The sequence below is a fragment of the Odontesthes bonariensis genome, chromosome 17, assembly GCF_027942865.1.
Source record: "Odontesthes bonariensis isolate fOdoBon6 chromosome 17, fOdoBon6.hap1, whole genome shotgun sequence".
Lineage (NCBI taxonomy): Eukaryota > Metazoa > Chordata > Actinopteri > Atheriniformes > Atherinopsidae > Odontesthes > Odontesthes bonariensis.
The window spans coordinates 24,097,559-24,122,258 of NC_134522.1; the positions used below are offsets into that span (position 1 = coordinate 24,097,559).

The 24,700-nt window shown below is 40.7% G+C and overlaps 1 protein-coding gene across 3 annotated transcripts in view; it reads left to right on the forward strand.

The window, feature by feature from the left end:
- The first annotated feature begins 2,834 nt into the window (after positions 1 to 2,834).
- Positions 2,835 to 24,700, forward strand: part of smoc1 (SPARC related modular calcium binding 1) — a 65,892-nt gene continuing 44,026 nt past the window's right edge. For all 3 annotated transcript variants that reach the window (XM_075448872.1, XM_075448871.1, XM_075448873.1), the window contains exon 1: positions 2,835 to 3,187. In XM_075448872.1, coding sequence (XP_075304987.1) covers positions 3,086 to 3,187 — 102 coding nt within the window. In that variant the 5' untranslated portion in view covers positions 2,835 to 3,085. The remainder of the gene's footprint in view (positions 3,188 to 24,700) is intronic.

A 24,700-nucleotide genomic window follows, 5' to 3' on the forward strand; every position in this document is an offset into this window, starting at 1 on the left:
AGCATCCAGATGACATCTGTTTCTGAGAAAGTCTAGCATATATCAGCGAGACAAACCAAACCACGTTTGCTTATAATACATCAGCATGGCTCCATAGTGAAAGAGACTGGCTACTAAACTGGCCCTTGCACAGTTCAGACCTGTTACCCTTTTCTACTGAATGCAGCCTTTTAATGATTCGTAAATAATTTCTTTCAAATTTCTTTATTGACATTTAGTACGCTGTCCAGATTTTAGTAACGGGGTTGTAACTGATGTTGAGTAAAACTTTCCGCACTAAAATGTACCTTTAAGAGGCCACTGAAATAGAGGGCATAGTATAAATTCAGCTTTTATTTAGATAAGAAAGTTAAACTACAGCCATAGTAATAATGAAGCAATTTACTAATTTATATTATAAGTCCTTTTAATCCCAACATTCAGCACAACACATCTGAACTGTGTGTGTGCGTGTAAACTTTTCGCTCAAGTGACATCACGGCTGAACATCTGTGCTAAATCTGCCCCTCTGCCCTGCCGAGGCAGCTCTGGGTGGCCTCTGTACCACTACGTCTGTTTCTGTGTCTACAGACACCTGCTAATTTTCGGCCGTGTGTAGTTGGTGTAAGCCGGCGGGGGATAGCAGCCGGGGCATCTCTGAAGGGGCTGTTGCGGTAATTGGGAAGTAAATTTCTTTTCAGCGTGCCCATTCATTCCGCCTTTTTTTTTTTTTTTTGTTTGTGTTGTCGGAGTTTTTCTTTCATGTTTGGCCAAATGACAACAGAATTAAAGTGTCGAGCCATGCTTTCCCTGCAACAGCTTTACTCCCCAGAAAACTTTGTCTTCTTTGTTCAGGGTGGAGGGTTAAAGCGAGAGGGAAGAGCAGATATAAACTGATCTCGTTAACATTCCAAGAGACACTCCTGTTCCCCCTCTCTGCTCCTCATCCTCACCTCCCACAACATTTCCTCAGTCAGACCAGGACATGAGTGGACCAGCTGGCACAAAACAAGGAGGTGGGGTGGGGGTGGTGGGGGGTCACCACTCTGAGAAACAGCTTGCAGTTGAGCACATCTCTCACAGCTCTGATAATGATACTACAGTAACACTTTGCAGAGTCTCCAAAGCTCTGCGATAAACAAGAGTCCAGATAATTCACTGTCTAGAGTTCACATAGGCCTTTTTTTTTTCTCCTGTTACATACATCTGCTTCGTCCATTTTCTTCTCACCGATTTAGCTTGACCCTCTTCACAAATTCTCTCAATCATGTATGAGAAAATCCCTCTTTGTAGAGGCCGGCTAGCGCACACAGAAATCATTAATCCTGACCTTAATTGTGCCAATTCCGGGAGCTCAATAGCTCTAATTACAAGGCTCTTCAGTGAGGCACTCAAAAGGCCGTTGAACTGTCAAAACCGACAATTAAAAAATATCTATAGGGACAAAGACTGCTGGGGAGGGCTTTTGGGGGTGGAAGCGGATGGCCCTTTTCAGCTCTTAAAAGCCCAGTTTCTGTGGATCGAGAGGTTATTCGACTGAAGCTGGACACCTGCACAGAACTCCCCTTCCCCAGCTCTCTCCTCTTTCTTTGTAACTTTCTCTCAGCGGGCCGCCGAGCTTATCTAAAAGCAAAAGGATGGAGAAAGAGAGCGCACAGAAGGGAAGAGGATGCGTGAGCCAGAATTCGACAGTTTGTAGGATGACTAGTGTGGGGCCACTTATTTGAGTGCATAGTAAGCACATCTTTAATGTTAGACAATAATGCAGTGTGGTCACTGGTTGGCAAAGTTTTTTTTACCTTATTGAGAGAATCATAACTGGAATTTTAAAATGTTACTTTACAAATTAAATCTTGCGATGAATATAATAATTATAACCAAACGCACATAACATAAAGTAAGGGACCCCATTATTGGTCTTGTGCTGCAGTTTTAGACTCTACTCGTCTTCATATCTGTCTAAGACTTTTCCCTTCTATTTTCCCTTAATAAAGTAAAGTATAGAATGGACATTTTAACTTAATTGTAGCAAAACAGATACATTCCACCACTGACTATGATCAGGCATCAGTGTTTTGTAGATAATGATATGATGCAAATGTGTTGATCTTCTTTCAAACTAAGGATCCCAAAAAAATCTATCAAATTGAGGATCTTATCAAATTAAGAAATCCTTTGCTCTGCATACTGATACATTTGTTACTGTAAACTGAAACCAGCTCTTCGTGAAGAACCTTTCAATGCAGAACATTATTTCAATGTTGCGTTACTCACTCTGGTCTGCTCTTTCAGAAAGTAAGGTTTATTCTTAAAAATCAACCAGTAATTTGGGATAAAATGGACCAAACAGCCGTTTTTTACCAATCAACCACAGAATCTTCAGCCAACACACACACTGGCTCACGCACACACACACACGCACACACACAAATATACAAACACAAGCTTGACCCCCTGCTGTGCCTGTGACAGCTATTGACTTTACTCAATAGATGTTTTCCATTGTAAACCGAGTACGCAGGCTAAATGTCACAGCAGCAGGATACTTGGCTATTATAGAGCATTATGTGTCTCTGAATGGGGATGAGAACCTAAAATTTGACCTCACAATTGCTCGGCCATTGTCGCTCTCAAAGACTGACGATAATACGCTGAGCGTCTGCGCAGCTGTTGCCTCTCCAGCTCCTTTCTCTTGACTGACCGGCGCGGCTTTCTCCTCCGTGTTGGGCGAGTTGGGGGGGTGGGCGTGGCTTACTCGCCGTCCCTCGCTGCTATTGGGCCCGAGGAGTGCCAATCAGCGGTGCTCGCTCCCTCCTTTGCTTTTAAAAGATGTCGCAATGGATACAGGAGCGACTCAACCTGTGGAAGCCGTGATGAGTAGCCGGCCTTCCCGCAGTGGATAAAATTCAACCGCAATGGTCACCGACGAGTCCTGATCTCCGATCCCACACGTGGCACTATGTGAATAGTGATTGGACAAGCAGATAAAGGAGAAATCTTTAAAAAGAGAGGAAAAGAAAAGTGTGTGCGTGCGCGTGTGTGTGTGTGTGCGTTTTTATTTTTTTTGTGGAAGATTTGGACCTGTTGATCACAGACGGACTCAATTATGTTGTTGCCAAGCGTTCTTGTTTTCCCCTTTTCTTGCTTTTTGGCGCCGCTGTTTCTCTGTTACCTGCCTCACGTCTCGGCACAGAAGCCTGGCTCACGGGTGAGTGTATACCTGTGTGTCTGCTGTGTGTCTGCTGTGTGTCTGCTGGCTCACAGTCCGCACTGTTTCACATGAAGGATTCACTTGGTTTAATTACAAAGGTGATGTGCCAAACGCTGTAGCGCGTCATTCGTTCAGGCTAGATTTCACTTCAGAGAGCTATAATCGTTCTTTACAGTTTTGTTTTAAAATGACACAATTCGTGATTCGTTAACAAAAGATCGTGGAAAAGTACCCTGAAATCTTCCTGTGTGATACCAAGAGTGGATTAGCAAAAAAAAAAAAAAAAAAAAAAAAGACCCAGGTATTATTGGAAAACAAGTGGCACATTATTGCATTTTATGAGGGTGTTTTTTTTTTGTGCAGACTAGGTGTAAAAAGAAGGGTACGAGTCGACCTTTGATGCTTTTATTAAGTAGCCTAGAGTTCTTCAAAGCAGGAATGAAATTCAAGGACTTTCCATACGCAGTCATAACATGTTAAATGGGTTAGACAAATTAAATGTGTTAACTCGTACTGATGGCCTTGTCAAGTAAAGAAATAAGCTTGAAGAAGCAGAGGCACTAAGATGAATTTGCGTTCTTGGTTTTAACTTTTTTAAAGTTGTGCTTAGGTTTTCCTGAAACTGTGCAGCTGATAGACCTATTGTGTTTTTATTTAGTCAAACAAAACGCCTCCATATTGAACCTCTCTTCCAGAGGAGAAGAGAGAATTTTGGCAGCTGATTGCTTTAATTCTGATGCTTTTTCCAAAAAAGTGTTCATCCCGTCTCACTGAGTGATTAGAAACAGCCACACCAGTCCTGATCGTCTCCAACCGGGTGGATTTGTGGAGCTAGACTCCACCAAAATTCAGATTGTATCTATCATTTTTTTGTTGTTGTTCTTTGGACACATTTACTGGTGCAATCAGAGTGTAAGACAGTGAGAGTAAAGAAGGTTAGTGTGTTCAGTCTGACCACTGAGCAAAAAGATTTCCCTGCCCTCCGTCACCCCGGTGCCCCCCAGCTCCCGTTCCCTCTACTTTTCTCAGACAGATCTTTGTCACTGTTATGTCTCACTGTCCTGTCTATTCTTTCCGCGCTCTCACACACTGTTGCTCTGTTCCTTTACAAAAACTCACGGCTCCATCCAGGCAGAGAGGGAACCAAGTGATGCGAAGCGGAGGGGAACAGTATTGTTATAGTTCGCAGATGCACTGTAATATTTGTGGTCGAAGGGGAGGAGGGATGACTCACAGCAGGGGGTGAATATGTAATACTCTCTCACATACTGGAACTATTTCACAACATCTTTGAAAACTCCCTCTGTAAACAATACACTGAGGTCTATGAGAGGAGCCATAATGAACTTGTGCTTTGTCTAATCGGTTCTGTGTTGCTAACTTTGTGATGGTTTATCTTCAGGTCAGGTAGTGAGAAGATCCAACTGGATTTTTGTGTCAGTGCAAATGAACATAGTGTTTGTTATTTTGTTACATTATTGCTTCTTCCCAGGTTTCCAAGTTATTGTCAGCCACACGTGCTTGGATGTTTTAGGAAATGAGATTTATAGGATCCTTTCGTGCTTTATAGGATCGATTACGTGCCTTTCTGTGGTGAACATCTTTCTTCCTGTTGTAACATTAGCCAAAGAAGGTTACACTCCTCTGCAGGCTGGGAGATTCTTTCATCCTCAGCTTTGGGAAAAAACCTTTCAAACCCACACTGGATAAGTTCCAAAATACAGGGTGGTCAACCTGAAAGCAAAGCTTCTTAGTTCTAAAAACTAAACTCTTTACAGATAAACATTTCTGACTTAAAGCGGGATGAAACTGCTGAATAATCATCGCATCTCCATCAACTTTATCCTCATCAAATGAAACTCCGTCTGCATCCACTTTGTCCTCCTCCTTGCAAGGTCACACTTGGCCGCTGAACACCCCCACTCACCACAATGTGGATACTTTTAACATTGCTCACAGCTGCCATTAGGCCAGAATTCACACCCCCACTTTCCACTTTGCTATCAGTGGGGAACTGAGCCAATTTCACTGCGTAGCACTTCTTCCTTCTCATTTCCCTGCAGGCTCCATGATGTAATCGGTGCCAGTCCAACATTTCTCAGAACAAGACAACACAAGTTAACGGGAGACGAACGATTCTTTGTAAAAAATTTTCCTCATGTCATTGTTGCAGTCTGTGCCGTTGAGATAAGTCCATCTTTCCCACTCCCTCCTTATTCTTGTGATTTTAACCTTGCAGTCCCCTTTATTGTTTTAGTAATTTGTTCAGAAGCTAGAGGGAGGACAGGGTCCCTTTGATGATAAGGATGCGTGGCGATGGTTATGGATGGTAATCGCACTCTTCACTTCGACAGCAGTGCAACACATATATATTCAGTATATTATCATTGTATTTTCAGTCATGTTAAAGAGTAGCCAAAAAAAAAAAATCACAATCTCACTGAGCTTCTTATGAGCTGTGATGCAAAATGACACAGTCTGAGAGGATTAAAGTTGCCTAACCCCTTAATGAGTGCAAAAAGATATTAGGCAGCTTTTTTTTTCAACCTTAGGAGCCGAAATGATCAGACTAATGAGGCAGGTGGTGGATAGAACTGTATCCTCAAACTTTTTTTGTTTTGACAAGAAATCTGTTTCCCAGGGGGATGCCTTCAGAAATAAGGGCTAACAAATGAGGATGCTAATGCATCCGTAATCCTCTTCATCACATCAACCTGTTAATGCCAGGTACGGGATGCATCGAGCAGTCGACCTTTGTTGAGAGTATCAGTGAGGACTCCATAAACTCACTGAAAAACAAATATAAACAGCCAGGCCTTTAGCGGCAAAGCAGCCAAGACCGCATACCTTCTACTTGGGAGAGTAGAGCCCTGGTTCAAAAGCAGGAAAGTATTTTTTTTTTATTTTATTGGTGTGAGGTAGATCACAGCCGCAGTGCAGGTGTGAGCAGTCTGCATGTGTGTGTGTGTGTGTGTGTGCAGGTGTCTGCATTGCCTGTGAGTCTTAATTATGCTTACAGTGCACAAAGGAATGAAGGCTTGTTTTTAATTGAGAGAGGTAAATTAAATGTGGCAGAAGAGAAGTCTGACTTTAAGGTAAAAACAGGCAATGCTTGTATATCATACTGCTCACAGTGGGGGTGTCTTATGAGATTTGGTCTGACTTTGCAGCATAGTTGATGAGATATGGCATTGAAAGAAACTTGCTTTGCCCTTGACAGCAGCTGCAGATTTAAGAATATATTTCTAGCCTTAAAGTATTTATTTTCCTTTACAGCTTAAGAAAGAATTCTGACGGTTGTTGAAAAATACATTGTGAAATTTAAGAGATCAAAGGAAAAAGTAGATCAACAGGCAAATTAAGAGAAAATGGCTATATGCTTTGATATTGAACTATTTCATACTTACAGGATGGAGATGGCGTTAGAGGAATCATAAATAGCATCCTTATGTTTGATTCTCCCATCCTGGTGAAAGCTGACATCTTTCTTTGTCTTTGCAACCAGTAACACAAATCATGTCAAAAACTCTTTTTTTTGGATTCATAAGATATTATTCAGTTAAATTCAGTTCAGTTCTGGGGCAGTCGGTGGCGAAGTGGGTTAAGCAGCCGCCCCATGTACAGAGGCTTAGTCCTCGATGCAGCGGGCCCCGGTTTGACTCCCGCACCGAGTGGCCCTTTGCTGCGTGTCTGCCCCCTCCTTCCTGTCTCTCTCACACTGTCCTATCATTAAAGGCATAAAAAGCCCAAAAAAATATTAAAAAAAAAAAAAAAATTCAGTTCTGATGTTAGACAACCTGAAGATTCCAAATGAAGAAAAAAGTGAACAAACTGGATTTCCAAAAAAAAAAGGAGAAAATTTTCCTGCAGTGGTTTTTGCTCAGTTTGCATGTTCTCCCCGTGTATGCGTGGGTTCTCTCCGGGTACTCCGGCTTCCTCCCACTGCCCAAAAACATGCATGTTAGGTTAATTGGTGTCTCTAAAAATTGTCCTTAGGAGTGAGTGTGTGTGTGTGTGGTTGTTTGTCTGGTTTGTCTCTGTGATGGACTGGCGGCCTGTCCAGGGTGTACCCCGCCTCTCGCCCATTGAACACTGGGATAGGCTCCAGCCCCCCGTGACCCGACCGATGGATTCAGCGGGTATAGAAAATGGATGGGTGGAAGGTTTTTGCTCATTTCAAAGAAGACTTGAAGGGGGACTTTGCAAATTGCGTTTGACCTGGCAACGATTAAAATGATGTGAGTGACCCACCAGCTGTTTCTGGTCTGAGTCTGCAAATGATAAACTAACTAACAAAAAGAGAGGAAAAAATCCTTGGTCCAGGCACTTCAGTTGATTTAAAAAGTCCAAAACAATCTTTATTCAGTGGGCTAGTACATTAAAAATCACCAACGCGTATCAGCTCTAAGGCCTTCATCAGGGTGTGTGTTACAGAGGCAAACAGGTATCTAATTATATGATTGCCCTCAGGTGTAGTACCTGTAGGCCTACTCCAAGCCACAAGGGGCAGTGGTAAGCACCACAGTATGGCAACATGGCAGATATAAGTATAAGAAGCATAGATGTCTCTCTAAACTAGATAGATGTCTCTTTTAACTACATAAGCCTACATACACAGTTCCTGGAATAGACAATTTACTTATAAAAGAAAGGGGAAGGATTTAGGCATAGACTACAATTTGCTCTCTCCATAAAAAACACTACACAGAGTGATTAGATATATCCCATAGATCAATACCAAATCATTACTATTGGCTACGGTGTATGTAGGCTTATGTAGTTAAAAGAGACATCTATGCTTCTTATACTTATATCTGCCATGTTGCCATACTGTGGTGCTTACCACTGCCCCTTGTGGCTTGGAGTAGGCCTACAGGTACTACACCTGAGGGCAATCATATAATTAGATACCTGTTTGCCTCTGTAACACACACCCTGATGAAGGCCTTAGAGCCGATACGCGTTGGTGATTTTTAATGTACTAGCCAACTGAATAAAGATTGTTTTGGACTTTTTAAATCAACTGAAGTGCCTGGACCAAGGATTTTTTCCTCTCTTTTTGTTGAACATTGCACCCTCCAAGAGCACCAGTTGATTTTGAGGGATTCTAGCAGCGCTCTACCTACTCTTATTCTGATAAACTAACTAACTTGACTTACTTTTGTCTTTCCAGATATCACATGCTAGATACTCCCAAAAGTTGGATGAAAGACGAAAGTAAATTATAAGGGGAACTCTCTTTGTTTTCCTTTTGTAGATGTCTACCGCAGTTCAATTCAGTTTATTTATATAGCGCCAAATTACAACAAATGTGATCTGTAGGCACTTAAATAATATAGTCCAATTCAAGCTAATTGGAGTTCAATTCATTGTAATCATAATTAATTTAAAAATAATTCAATTCATTCATATAGAGCCAATTCAAAAACTATTACCTAGCTAAGGAAACCAACAGATTGCACCAAAACTTATCTTCAGTCCAATGTCCCGTCCTGAGCGTGCCTGAGAAGGAACCATAGGTTTCTTCCTTTTAACAGGAAGAAACCTCTGGCAGAACCAGACTCAGGAAGGGTGGGCCATCTACCAGCTGGGTTTTGAGAAGACAGAAAAGAGGGGAAAAAACACTGTAACACCATTATTATTATTATTTATTTAACCCCATTCAAAGGATACCTGTTGGAACAGGGAAACAAGTTAATGACCACAATGATGTCACATGTACATAATATCATTTAAGAAATTAAACGGGAAAAAAAAATAGTAAAGTGAGGAAAGGTGTGACAGATGAGGCCCCCCAGCAGTCTAGGCCTATAGCAGCTTAACTATGGGATGTTTCAGGATCACCTGAACGATCCCTAACAATAAGCTTTATCAAAAAGGAAGGTTTTAAGCCTGGTCTTTAAAGTGGAAAGGGTGTCTGTTTCCCGGACATTCCACAAGAGAGGGGCCTGATAACTGAAGGCTCTGCCTCCCATTCTACTTTTAGAAACTGGGAACCACAAGCAAACCTGCAGTTTGGGAGTGAAGTGCTCTATTAGGAAAATATCTTGTAATTGTTGTTATTTATTTATTTTTGCTTCCCAGAGGTTTGTTTCTGGTTAGGGCAACTGCTTCAAAATAATTGTAACCATGAGCAAGGTAGCCACTGCTGCCACCCTTTGGTGGATGAAAATGGAAATGTGTCATTTTATTTAGGCAGCTTTTTTTTAGTAGGATTGCTTTAGATTTGCTTAGCTATTAAATGGAAATCTCTCCCTTAATGGACAGCACCCTTTTAAAAAACTTTTTATGACTTCATCATAAAGGACATTGTAATTTAAAAAAAATAAGGAGCAAAGGAAGTTATAGGAAGTAAGAGATGGTTTGAAGAGATAGTTGTGTGATATTTGAGAGGGAAAACTGTTGGAGCTTGCATCTGTGTGTGAGAGATTTTGTAGAAAAAATTATTTTCATAGAATCATGTTGGTTTTTTTTTTTCGTGGTCACAGATAGGAAACAAACGGAGAGATTTGTCCTGTAACAAGTCAAGACTATTTGAAGTGAGGATCCTGAACATACACAATTTTGCGTGTAGTAATGGAAGTGATGGAAAGAGATTGATTCAATTTAGAATCTACCTTTGCAGATGATCCACAACTTATAGCCTGTCTAATGCTGTATGTTTAGAAATTATATTGTAATCGTCAAATTGTTTTTCTAATCCTCTGGAGACCATGAATACTGACAGCAAATCTAATGGCGATTCAGCCATGACATTTTGATGTTTGCGGTATGAATTTGGCATCACAGTGGGGTCTAATTATGCAAGATTTTTTTCAAAAGCGATTATGAATAAAATGTTCCTTTAGATTTTTTTTTTTTTGAGTAGAAGTTGAAAATCTTACCTTGAGTTTTGCTGCAGGGATCATGGATGATGAATTAACCTAAGCAATCCATGACATGCTTTCAGTGTTCCTTGTTTCAGTGTTTCTGATGTACAAACTTCAGGCAAAGGTCACAATGAACTAATCGCAGTAGCTGCAAGAGTTCATAGCAGTCCAGCTAGTTTTCTGTCTTGCATATCGGCATTGCTGTCCTGTTGCTCTGTCACTAAAGGTAAAAACTAATATGAGTGAATTCTATACTGTTACAGCCCAATATCATCAGAAAAACAGGTTGTAGGTATGTTTTCTCAATACCAAAATATAGCAGTGTCTCACACCATGCCTTTTTTCATCCCTAACCATGCATTTGTTAAATCCTAACTTTCTTAAATCCTAACTAACTAAAGTCCATATCCAACTACAGCTAATAGTTGGATATGGATTTAAAAGTCCATGGACAATATTTAGTTGAATGGGGCTCAAACTTGGTTCTCTGGCATGACGGATGATGCACCATGACGCGGTGTATCATCCCTTTCCTTCCCCTCCTACCCACTCCTGTGTTTCTGAACATATTGCAGTTGTGCAACATCACTTCTTTTAATTTTTTTTTTAATATAATTCATATCATAGATGTGTCACACATTTCAAAGAAAACCTTAGTCTTGTAATGTTATTTGAGCCTTGAAAGCAGCCAAATTCATGTATTATTCATATCAAAGCGAAAGTGGTCATCATTATGAATTAGTCATTTACCCCCCTCCCCCTTCACCTTCCTGGATGTGCTAAAAACAATTTTTTCCATTATGTCCTGCCTCCTCTGAGCTCTACCCTGTTCCCCCTCCAGAGTATTTCCAGCAATGATTACAAGTTTAGCATCCCCTGCCGTCTTGTATTCCAGGGTGGCAGCAGAGTCCGCCAGAAGCCGATTCTCTGGCCATTTACATGCTCATGTTTGAAAATATGCTGGTAGATGGATTACTAGCTTGGTACTAATCTATGGTCTTTGTCAGCTTTGAAACATTCGAAAAAATTTTGGTTTCGTTCGTGTCCTTACCTTCTCTTTCTTGTAGTTTACATATCTTTACAATGAGTTGTGCAGCTTGACACAGCTGCTACAGTAGACGCGTGTCGTCTTCACAAGAGAAGAAAATTGAATGTAAAAACCCATTTTTCCATGTACTGTTAATGTGAGTTTTTCATAAAATCTGATTAGTTGAAGTAAATCTGACATGCTAAGAAAGAAACAGCAAATCAAGAGCCCCCCCGTATGTTTACTGAACCATGTCAAAGGTGGACAAACCTGAACTGAAGGAAAATGGTTCACAAGCCAAACTCTCACAGAAACCAGTGCTCCACTTACAGTTCAGTGGACTCTAACAGATGGCTTTAAGGGTGACTCCACCAGTGTCCACTCAAATTGCTAGCATATGCTGATTCCCTGTGATGACTCCATGATTAGCAAATGTATTTAATGCTCAATTTCAGAGCTTTCTAATCAGTGTAATGAAAAGCAGCCGTGTCATTGAGTCAGTCGTGAGAGCTCCCCTCACGGATGATCACAGACCAAGACATGTCTCACTGAACCTTTCTTTTCTTCTGCAGGTCCTTCAGATAGTTGTGGTTTGTTTGGTGCACTTCCAAAAAAATACATGTTACACGTTATTGTCTAGTTCACAAAGGGAACATGCTTTATGTAAATTTTGAGTTCGGGGCCTGCACAGGATGTGGCTTGGGAGGAAGACTGCCTGTTGAATGAGTTATTGCTCTCTTTAATCCTTCAGATTATCAAAACGGCAGACACATTTCCGCTTCCATATCAGAGTCGTTCAGCAGATTAGCCTCTGGTCTGCGTCGTATTTAACTTTCCTTTGATTTGAGTGAGTGTGTGGTCCTAAGTAAGCAATGGGGACGTAGGATCTATTGTAATGTGTGATGGACACACACACACACACACTTCCACCTCCGCACTTCCTGGGAACAGCAGGCAGAGCTGACTGTTCTGTAGCCAGGATGTAGCATTAGTGACAAACAGGGAATGTTTTTAATCAGATTTAGAGCAGTATCCGAAAAGGAAGAACATGTCTCTCTCCCCCTTACTCAAACTTTGATTTAGACTTCTTCACACCACTTCAAAAGAGAAGTACGGAAGTCACCCTGCTTGTTAATTGCGTATTTATCTCCTGATTATCAGAAAGAGGAAATCTGATTTCAATATGGTGTGATAGTGTGACAATGTAAGTCGTACACTTTTTAATCAGATATGTTCAATTAACTGGACTCCATATGAAGAATGATCCATTAAGGCATCTGTAATCTGTATTTCATAAGGAACACATATGTGCCTGTAATGTTAAAGCAGCCACTTGTGACAACGTGATAAACCCACAAAAAGTTATCACCCAGCGCTGTAGTTTCCCCACATCTTTATGCAGTGTGTTAACACTTAGCTTGTGGGCTTTCTTGGTCTGTTTCAGATTCACTCAGCTCCCTCCACTTTTTTTTTGGATTTAGCTCAAAGATAGAGATGGGATTAAAAAGTTTTTTTTCTTAATGTACACAATAGTGTACTTTGTCCATAATTGCTTTGCACTCTTCCCGTGAGTCAACTTTAAGACATTAATCTGCCAAAATGTCACCCCTTGAAACTTGATAGTAATAATACAGTTTGATATTCTAAGCCCATCTCTTGCTCATGATGTGAGTTGCACACACACTTCCCACCTCCTGCTCCCTTCACGCTTCCTTCACAGCACTAAATTTAGCTGAACTGTGTGTTCTGGGTTTTTACTTTAAAATATGAACTTTGAAACAGAAATTGCATTTTTTTTTATAGGACAAAACTAAATTAGAAATTCAAAAGCAAAGGGAGAGTGAGTAAGAAACTTTTTATACTTTTTAAAAAAATGTTTCACACCACAGTGATGTAAAGTTTGTAAATTTGAATAGCGTGAGGGATGGCGCTGGCTTTAAAGATTTCCTGAAAACTAAATGCTAATTATTGGAAAAGAGTGATTACATCAGCCTGTTAAAAGCTCCTAACAAAACACAATTAACACTGACTTTGGTGGACGACTTTCATTGGCTTGTTACCTCAGTGGTTGGCTTACTCCTTATCCTCCTTTTAGTCTATTTGACTAATCCACTTGCTTGCTAGTGAGGGCATGCCATAAACGGCTGGCGCAGGGAGGCCTGAGGTGGACATATACAAGTGCCTCTTTATGTATGTGTTGTTGCTATGCAATGAGAATAATGAGCCCATCACACGTTACCGTGGAGCTGGCAACTCAGCTCCCACCCACCTCTCACTTCACACACACTGATAGACCTGCATGTAATTCATCTGTGCATGCAAAAGCCTCTTCCTTAGAAGCAGTGATGTCATTTGCGTAAGGGTGACTATTCCTGTTAACAGTTTTTCCATTAACATCTGATATAATCAGCTTGTGATATCATGTTGCCATTGCAGGGGACTTTTTCAACAAAAGACTAAAGAGAGATTACTGCGAGTTTGACTCAGCAGAAAAATCTGTGAAAAAAAGCTACATTTGTGCCTCTGTGGTCTATAATCATGCATTTAGAAGATGAAAAAATACCCCCTTTTTCTGGTATGCATATTAACAAGTCTGCAAATGTGCACGTTAACTCTTTAAGAGAGTTTCAAATGGATACACAACAACCACGGCACCCCCCCGAGACAAACAAAACTTTCTGGAAACATGATCGGCATTATGAGTTTAATCTGTGCTTTGTAACATTGAATTTGATTTCAGAGATGCTAACTCACACATAAATGATTTAACAATACAAGCACTTTTAACACACGTTTGAGTCTCATAAGTCCTTTTTTTCCCTGTAGTTCACTGGATTTAAAACATTTTAACACTAGCCAGAAGTATCCTATTAACCTCAGTGGATGGGGCGGTATTTATATTTTTTCATAGTGACAACAATACAGTCAGCGATTTCCAAAAGTAACATCAACCTCAAGTACCACTTACTGGAATGCCTGGCTGCAGGTTGGTAACATTATCTCTCTTGGCAGCTCGTAAATAGTACTGAGTCGACGTTTTACACAATCTTTCATGAAACGGACAGAAATGCACTAACAAACCATTGCTCATTACAGTGGTTTATTCCAAAGTCCTACAGCTACCACAGCTATGCTCATAAACTTTATCAAATACTAAATGAAAGAAGAGCAGCAGTGAGTTTGCAAGTCTTAGTGCTTTGTACTGAGTATCGGTATTGTACTGAGTACTGAGTAGAGTGATATCCTTAAGAAATGGCAAAATAAGGAAAAAAAAGAATCACCAAAGGCCTGACACGTGACCTGAAGGATGCATCCATCCTTTCTACAAAAAAGGGATGGTTTTATTTGCATCTACAAAGAAGAAAAAAATAGAATGTCCTTCAAGAAGCCTGGAGAACCATTCCTGATGACTACTTTAAGGAATGACAAGAAATCTTGTCTAACAGCGTTCAGGCCGTGTTGAAGGATAAAACGTAGTCATACCAAATATTGACTTTCAAACTCGTTGTACAAACTCAGTTTTGTCCTTATATGCTGTATTTCTATTTATGTTTGCATGTTTCATTTAAGTATGACAACTATTTCCCATTTTCCTAGCAGTATAGAAATAGTGAGTGGCTCAAAAGTTTTCACAGTAGAAATGTTCACATTTAGTGACATTGCTAAAGGTCATGTCATGCTTTGATACTTACTGGAAGTGAGTGCATGTGTGACAAACGTTTTATAATGCTCTTTGTGGTCCCAGATGGACATGTGTGATGTCTGGTGAAATGTCATTTGGGCCTTCAAAAAAGAAAGAAAATAGTTGAATGGATTTCACTACAAGTGAGTGTTCCATTCTTTTTAGCCTGCTGTTCATGTTTGCTTGAGGCTCCATTAGGTGCTATCGGCCAACATCCCCAAAATATCTGAGTACACTGTTGACAGGTGAGTTGCATTGTGGGTAACACACTTCATACAGCCTGACGTTTGTCCACAGTCTTGTTGTTCTTCTGTACCTAACTAAAGCAACAGCTGATAGGTGTGATAAGGCTGAAAATGGGATCAACGGTTTATATTGTGTTGTATGATTGTTTTGACCCTTGAAACTAATTAGTTCTACTCTACACGGATAAAGCCATTTGGAAAGTTTACTCAACATTTACTGTAGAAGACGTAATCTGCAGATTTGTTTATTTACTGCGTCTGTTAGCGTAGCTTGCTTTTTCTCCCTGTCAGCCATTTCAGAATGCATATAAAAACAAAAAGATTATTTTCTAATCGTATTCTTTCACCTTGTTCCATTGGGGCAAGTCAGACTAGAAGAGATTCTCTGCCAGCGATGGTAAAAGAAAAAAAAGGCCTTTTTCTAAAGCTTTAATGGTTGCACAATGGGGGTTGCGTTTCACTTATTTTATGAGTGGTGGAGAGAGAGCTCAGGGATCTGTGGTCTTATGGGTTAGATGTGTGTGAGCTTATGTATTTGTGTGTGTTGGGGAAATTTGGCTCGTTAAATGTGAGAATCTCAATGCTCATGGTTTCCAGGTCAAGATATCCTTACAACACTCACTCAGTTTGATTTCAGGAGATGGTGTACATCACATCCAGACAATGTTTGGATTTGTTTGTAGAAATTTGAAAAAAAGAGGAAAAAGAAATAGTTTTTTTTCTTCTTTTTCTCCTCTTCAAAAATAAAAAGGGTTAGGGTTAGTGGTTGTTACGATTTGATTTTTCTGTTGTATGCTGCTTTGGCCTAGTTTAGGTAATCAATGTTATTTTATGTTCTCAAGCTCAGCCGTTGTTGGTCTAACGAGAGAGGAGCTGTTTTCCCTCTGCAGATAATGCCCATGTCCTGTCATCCTGACTTATACTGTAGCAGCTTATTGCTGTCAAACAGAGCTGAGTTGGACAATGAAAAGTGTAAGAGCCTAGTCCGAGGATGTGTTGTTTCCAGCTTTGGTGGTAAAAGACAAACCTCACTCATCAAGTTGTCTCTGCTGGTTAACCTGGGACATGTGTCAAACACTGCTTGTGTGAGTGAACTTTATTTGAACAATATTTCAACGCAAGCCATGTTCTCTTTTACTGCAGTCAGGGGCAACAACTGATGTAAAGCAGTTGTTTTGTCAAAACTGTTGTGAAACTATATCTTCGAAGCAGCTGTGATACATGGCAGAATCTGAGTCAACAGATTACATTAGAGAGTTCAGTATACTTTAGATTATTTGATAATCTTGCCACATGGTCTGACTAATCCCTCCTAATTAGATGGATGTTTTTGCGGTTATTTTGGTCTAAAGCTGTGCTTTTGCAAGTATGGTTATGTGCAAGCTATTTAGGTTCTGCAATTGAATGACTCTGGTGTGACTAATGTCCCACTCATTTTATTCTCAACTGGACAAAACCCCTTTTGCATCATTGATGTGATTTAAGGTAGAAGCTCCCAAACTGTTTTGCCATCAATCATTTATGAGATGGCGCTTGCCTCCTCGATGTGTCCCACAGCCATATTCTGAGATGCTCTGGTGTTTATGTTGCATCAAAATGACATTGAAGATCAGTAAAACCTTTTTTTTGCCCGTTAGCCATTGTTTGCTTTACTGACCTATTTGATTAAATTTAGGGATTAAAAGCTATCTAGTTAGGGTTAACAAAACATCATTACAAACACTCTTGTAACGTTTACCACGTACTGATCTTCTTTTTCTGGCTTATTAGATGACAAGTCCCGCACAAGACACAATGAATGGTGGAGACAGGAAAAAAACGTCCATCGAAATATTTTACTGTAAAAAATCTTACTGGACGTCATGAAAAATTTGTGTCCATCAAGTTTTTTTTTTTGGGCTGTGAGACTGGGTGGAGATATAGCAAATCACGATGGTCCTGCCAGTTCACCACAGGAGAGCACATTGGCATGAAGAAAACTCACATAAATGTGAAATTGAAATGCCATTTATATGTGGGTGTTTCCTCTCTCAAAAGGAGAGGAAAGTCCTCATTAGGAGGTTGGTCGGTGGCATTGCATCAGTCCTCAGCCTCTTTTAGCTGAGAGCTGTGGTTGGTTCAGCTTCTGTTTTTTACTAAGAAACCCAAAACATACTTGGTTAAGAGTAGGAAAAGATCATGGTTTAGTTTCAAATGTTTTCAGTTGGACTTAAGTTTGAGATGACTGAACTAAAAGAGTGAAAAAGAACCTGCTGTAATACCATCATGTAGCTTTCTAACATTTACTAGCCCCATTTTTAGATGAAGGACATGCCTGTAAAAATGAAATGTGAAAGGATTCATGCTAGAGTTTGTGTAAAAAGCTACAGCACAACATCAGATTAGTTCATTTCAGTTGAGTGGACTTCTATGTATACAATGACAAATCCCAGTGTAATCCCATAGACAAGAAACAGAGGGTTCTTTCCAAAGATGAAAAAAACTGGTCTACCATAATCAGTTAACATTTCTAATTTGACAAAAATATTTTTTTTGTTTATCCCTTTGATAAATGATAGAAAATGACATGCCAATAAACCCGATTGCAGAATCAGTTTGTCAGCTTGTAGATTTAATAGCTTTCTGTATGATGTAATCGGCCTCATCATCACGGAGGAATTTTGACCCACTCTTCTTGTCAGCATTGGTTCAGTAATTGATTTTTGGACTATTTGTTTATGCACAGGCTGCACGGTGGTGTGGTGGTTAGCACTGTTGCCTCACAGCAAGAAGGTTCTAGGTTCAACTCCAAGCTGGGGCCTTTCTAGTGGAGTTTGCATGTTCTCCCTGTGCATGCGTGGGTTTTCTCCAGGTACTCCGGCTTCCTCCCACTGTCCAAAAACATGAATGTTAGGTAAATTGGTGTCTCTAAAATTGTCCTTAGAAGTGAGTGTGTGTGTGGTTGTATGTCTGATTTGTCTCTGTGTGGCCCTGTGATGGACAGGCGGCCTGTCCAGGGTGTACCCCACCTCTTGCCCAATGACTGCTGGGATAAGCTCCAGCCCCCACTGCGACCCAACTGACGGATTCAGCAGGTATAGAAAATGGATGTTTATGTGCAAGTGCTTAAAAATAATCAGAACAATGGTCTCTTAATTCCACAACACTTGAGCCAAGTTGAGGTCTGGTCTTAGACTGGGCCATTGCAACACCTTCCTTTTCAGACATTCTGTTGTAGATTTGCTTCCGTTTCAGCTTTGGTTCAGTGACCAATGCAGCTTTTGCAAACATAAGCTGTGCTGCCATGTTCTTTTTAGAGAGAAGAGGCTTTCTCCTGCAACCCCTCCAAACAAGTCTGACAGTCTGAGATGTAGCTCTTGTTTTTTTTTTTAGCAGTTTCTCTGAGCATTGGACAGTCTGACCTTGGGGTGAACTTGGCAACTGTCTTGAATGCTTTCCACTTGTGAATGTTTTTCTTTTACAGAGTAAGAAAAAGAAAAAATTGGAATTGGCTTTATAATCTGTCACAGATTGATGGGCAGCAACATTTGATTCCAAGATCATTGCCGATGTCTTTCCTTGTTGGCATTGTGTTAAACACCTGAATGCGCCAGACCAGCAAAAACCCCAAACTTCTGCTTTTATAGAGCTGCTCACACTTGCTGAGTATTAGTTCAATCAAGTGCATTTGATTACCAGCTGCTAGTGACCCTTCTAAGAAGCAGCAAGGGTAGACTTATTTTTTCACAACCCGTTTCTGCATTTTGGGTTCATTTTTGTTAAATAAAGACTGACAGTGTAATATGTCATGTGTTAGGTTAAGTGTTGTTCCTAATCTATGATAATTTCAATTTCCAATGCTAGATTTTTGTATGTCAAGGAAAATAGGATACACAGCGGGTTTTGTGATATACTGTACACTTTGTTTTCCTTTTAAGTGTAATTGAATAATTGTTTGTACAAAAGAATCATTGCCGCTTGATAAATGGGCATGCTGTTACATGCAGTTCGCACCTCTGAGCTCATAACGCCATGGCACTTGATGGTTCGATTCAAGCTTTTCCAAAAAACATGTGGCAAGAAGCGGAGTAAAGGATGAAATTTTTTTAGAGCCAGCAACTCCACCTGAGGACTTGCAACCCAGGATATGACAACTGAAACACAATTGCTGTAAGGACACAGGGTCGTGACTGAGGAGGCAGAGACAGTTAAGTAAAGAAAATATATTTATTGAAAATAATATTTATGAATAAAGTAAAGCTGCGAAGAAACGAGAGAAAAGGGTTAAACACAAGACGAATTTAGTAAAGTATTTTTATTAACAGAAAGCTAAAAGGCCGGCTATAACAATATTAAAAGCCAAATGACTAACAGAGAATTAAAATCAGTGGGCTGGGGCCTGTGGCATACTACTGGATGTGTGTCTCGTTCTTAAGCTGGCGTGCAACACTACAACTGAAAAGCCACCACAAACACGCTAAAAGTGCCCCAGTGTACTTGCATGCCAAAACGGAAGTGAGGTCCTCACCACAGTGCCTAGCCTCCAACCTGATGACACCCAGGCCACACTGAAACACAAAAAAAGGAATGAGAGAAGGTTAACAAACCTAACACTTAATCGATAATCAAACTAAAAGACAAAGAACTACACAAGCAAAAGAAAAGTAGAACGAACCAAACAAAACTGCATAACAGAACTGTACAAACGAACTAACAAAACAGCACAGCAGCAAGTAAACCACCTGGATTAGGTAACCACACCAGCTCAGCAAGAGGCTGATTGGAGCCATTTTGAGGCTTTATATACAGCATGGGGAGGAGCTAAGGGAGGTGCTTACGGTTGACTACCTGGGTTGTGTTCAAGACCTATAGGTCCACTACGCATGCATGCTCTTAACACATTGAATACCGGCGGTTTTTACAGAATTATGTCGTAGAATCCCAGCGTTCTAAACCATTTTTTTGACGTTTTTTGTACAGTCACAGCATATTATGTGATAGGGCCACTGAAACATGTTATGGCTCGTTTGAAAGCTGAGACTTTAAACTCTTTGTGGGTCAAAACTGCGTGTCTCTAGGTGCCGCCATTAGCGAGCTATCCTTAGCTAAACCAAGTCGGGTATCCACCAAAATCAACAACAAACTGAGATATCGGGGCTTTTGTGAAACGTGCGCTCTTTCAGCCTGTCGCACTTTAGATACTTACATATCCGGGTCAGAGGATTTGCGTCGTGTCGCATGTTGCAAAGCTAACCTGTTCATAAGACCGCCTCCTTAGACTTGTCGCGTGTCTTCTTCTCCTTCTTGTTGTTTGTTTATGTTACTTTACCGCCACCCTCTGGAAACCGACACGTGCGATTGGACAAAATGCGGAAATGCACAACAATCAATGCAGCGCTATCAAAATTGTTCTTGAGTTGACGCAAAGCCATTGGCGTAATGATCAAAATGTCCAGATGATGACACCAGTTTTTGACTGCCATCTATGTTAGTTCTGTTCATCACATAATTACAAAAATCACACAGAATGTGCATTAGAATGTATAGATTCAGAATCCATAAAAAAAACGTAAAAACGTATTTTTACCATGTGGGAGCCAACGCATGGGCAGTAAAAACGTAGTTTTACGTGACTTGGGAGTCAATGTGTTAAAAAAAAAAAATAAAATAGAAACACTTCTAACCAGAAACTGAGAAAGTTTTCCTGGTCTGGTGGAGTCTTCGGTTTCACCTTTAGGGGAGACTGTAGTCTGTGGGTGGGATAGTATGACTCAGAAATGTGGGAGACTTAGTAAAAGGGTTTATTTCAACGTACCAGACAATGGCATCTAAAAATGTGATTTAATGCTTTATTATGACAGTGGAGGCAAAGAGGCTGCATCCATTAAGTTAGTGAGTCATGGATGTGGAGGACGGGTCAGCAGTCTGTGGCCGAGGCCAGACTGTGTGGTTCTTCAACTGCAGAAGTGGCAGGAAAAAATTTTAACAAAATTATATATATATGTGCATGCTCTTTTCTAACTAGTGTAGTATTGTTGTCTCTCACTGAAACCAAAAAAAGACATGCAAGTTAGAAAATGAAACGATGGGCTTTGTTTTCCACCTTGACTGCAGTTACTCACAAAGAAACGCGTCCCGTTTTTTTTCTTTTTTAGTCTAAGCTGTTTGACAAGAGTTTTTCTTCCACATTTTAGTGCCAAGGTTTGAATCGCATTAACTGTCGGGCTTGTTCTGGACACACTGTTATGGCAAGGCGAGCAGGATCTGTGTCCCGCTGAATTATTACTCTTCCTTTGTTTGACTTTCCTTTCACCCACTTATACAAAGTTTTTTTTTGTGTGTGTCAATTTAAGGGGAGTATGAGCATATAACAGGAGTATGAAATAGCCAAAAGAGTTTCTACTTGTTCAGAGTTGTACATCTTGGAAAAATACATTGGCCCTCATTTTCGTATTTTCATTCTAAATTTCACTTACTTTTTTCGTACGAAGGTCTCGTACGAACACGCCATGTCAGATTCAACAAACGCTCTTAACTTAAATGACCGGCGTAAATGATGAATGCCACCCGTGCGTATTTAAGTGCACGTCCACGAGGATAGTAGATTTGCATATACCACGCCCAAAATTATACCATATTAGGATGTGCTTCCTCTCTCCTGTGCCAGGAAGTGTTGAGTCATGATAATGGCATCAAGGCACAAAAAAAAAGAACAACTTTAGGGGCTCTGAGATTGAAGTTCGGCTTTCCAAAAGGATCCAAAAAGGAAAATCTGTCATTTTTAGCAGTGTCAGCAGTGGAATTACGGGACCTGCTAAAGCGAAGAAATGGGAAACAATTAGGAGTGCTGTTAATTCCGTGTCACCTGTAGTTCGTAATGTCACCGAAATAAAAAAGAAATGGTTTGATATGAAAATGGCTTTAAAAAAAAACGTCTCGTCATGGCCAGGCGCTCTATGACTGCAACTAAAGCTGTGCAATCAGTTGTTGCCTCATCATGATGGCACTTTGATGGGGTGGTCCATGAGGGGGGTCTTCTGGCACCACACCTTCTGGTCTGCCTGGGCTGGTTCAGTTAGTAGGAGACCCTCGTTCATGGCAATATTGTGCAAATCTGGTATGCCTTCTCTGGGCTTTAGAGCGGTTTGCCCCCGCTGTGTCGAGACACACCCACCTGGCCTTCAGCTCAGTGCGCTCCACAATGGCACGAGTGCTTTGATGCGTATATATGTATAGTCTAGTGCTCCGATTATGTTTGGCATTCCAGCCATGGCATGAAAGTCCCTCTTAATTTGTACTTGTTGGACAGCAGTGTATGGGAATTTGATGTACCATGGGTGATAAACTGATGAGAGCTTTGATGACCAAGGGGAGCGCACGACTCACAGAGGACTGGGACATCCCCGATCTGTCTCCAATCTCGCTCTGAAAGGTTCCAGTGGCCAAAAATCCAAGGGTTGTGAGGACATGGACGTGTGGTGGAATTGGGTTTGATTGCTGTGTTTCTATCTGGAGTTGTGGCTCTAGCAAGCTGCATATTTGCAGCAGTACAGTCCTTGGCAATCTAAATCGCGATGTCCTCCATTTGTCTGTCTACAAGGTTTCGGAGCACACATGCGTTAAGGCATCCAAAAGTATCAAGTCAGCAGCTGGTTACGCTTCCCGTTGACCTTGTTATATACAGAGTCAAATTAACCTTCAATCAGTGCATAATTTAAATCAAACAGAATATATCAGCATCATTATGGGGTATAAAATGTATATATTTATTTATGTTTTCTTCAAAGTAATTAAATATACAATCCATTAGTCAAGCAAACTTGATTCGAATAACAGAGGACTATTTTACGAAACTCCTACGACAGCTCTGGATCACTCGTAAATTCTGTTCGTACCTGAAAGAAAACGTAAAATACGAAAAGATTGGTGAATGCGCAAATTCTCTTAAATCACTCATACGCATGACTTAAGAACAAATCTGTGCGTAGGAACAGTTGTTGCATGAGGCCCATTGTTTTATGAGAGAATTACATCTATGACCCCTCATTTTCATGACATTTTCTTTAACTTTTGAAATGCCCAACCAGCCTGTTACCTCACTTTCTGATTTGATCTGGCTGATAGTGTCACTGTTGTATCTTCTTTTCTACTTCAGGAAGAGTCTGATCTCTCTGTCATCCTTCTCGTCCTTATCATCATTTAATGATAAGAACATTTACACATCCAGATAATGGGGTTGGGGTTCGAATCACTATATACACTCAACTAGACCCAAATGGGCCTAGGTGCTCAAAACATAGTCCCAAGAGAAAAAAAGTTAGAAGCAGCAGAATATCTTCGTTTTCTCATGCTGTCCAAAGCGTTGTGGCATTGGACATACTTCAGCCAATAACTCAATTCTGATAGACTGCATGTATACAGGGACAGTTAAATGGCCCACCTGAAACAGTAACCATAGCTCAGCTTAACCATGCAAGTGAGTGTGCAAAAGACAGGCAGTTCAATGGGAGCAATGGGAACAATGGGAGCAACTACACATGCAAATGCAAATTTCTATTGTGGATCATTTTACAAATGGCCCCAGATGGTCTGATAGGGGTTGGCAAGTAAAGTGCTTCCCGTGCTTCTGCTTATATTTAATTTTTCACCACCTTCTTTCGTTCGTATCTTGCTTTTACAAGATATCCTGTGTTAGATTTGACCAGCTGGCACACAGGTCCTGAAAATGCATTTGAAAAAGGTTTTTACACATAGTGTCTTCCAGCTTGAGAATGACTAAAGGCTGAGTTATACTTCTTTTAACTGCCCTTGCGCTTGCGTCTTGCGCTTGTGTTAATGGCTCGAGACGTTTATGCTTCATTTAGCTTTGCCAGCGCTCGCGTGTGCTGCGTGGCAATTCACCGCCAGGACAGTAGGTGGAGTAGCGGGTTTTTTCAATGACAAGCCTACTACGATGAAAGGAAATTCACCGCCAGGACCTCTTCGGCAAGTCTCTCTTCGAGTGGATTCATCATAGACATAATATATATAATATATTATGTCTATGGGATTCATGCTTCTTCTTCTTCGCTTTCTACCTTGGCGTTTGAAAACAGCGGTCTTTTATTAGGGGATGAAACCGGAAGATGAACAAGTCGCCGGATGTGATGTAGATAGTGGCTTGTGCTCGCGTCCAGAGTGGCTACTCTATAGCTCTGCTCGCGTCTTGCGTCTTGCGTCTTGCGTGAAGTTTCGAAAATTGAGGTGATACACGCAAGCACGCAAGGGCTTGCGTTGCGTCTTGCGTTACCGACTATAAACCAGGCTTTAGATTCATAAAAATGCTTCTCTTTTATGAATACGGTATTTTAACTGTTTAATCCTTACTTGTAAGATGAGACAGATCAAGCTCATGATGTGCGTTTTCTAAATTTATTTCGAACTGTTGAAATCTTTTGAACAAAAGCTAGCTCAGATGCGCTGCTGATCCACTTTTTATAGCAGGATATCGTCCTGATGCTCGATGTACACCTACCCTTTCGCCTTAGCAACCCACAGCTATATCTATCTGGCAAAGTTTGAGCTTCCCTGGAATCCTTTTGAGCTTAGATATATTTGAGACTGCTGGGAAGCCAAAAACCATTACAGTTGGCAGAAAGAAGGCTGTCTTCCCACCAATAGGTCATGTGTAAAGATCTTGACGAAAGGGAAAGGAAAGATTCCCATTGT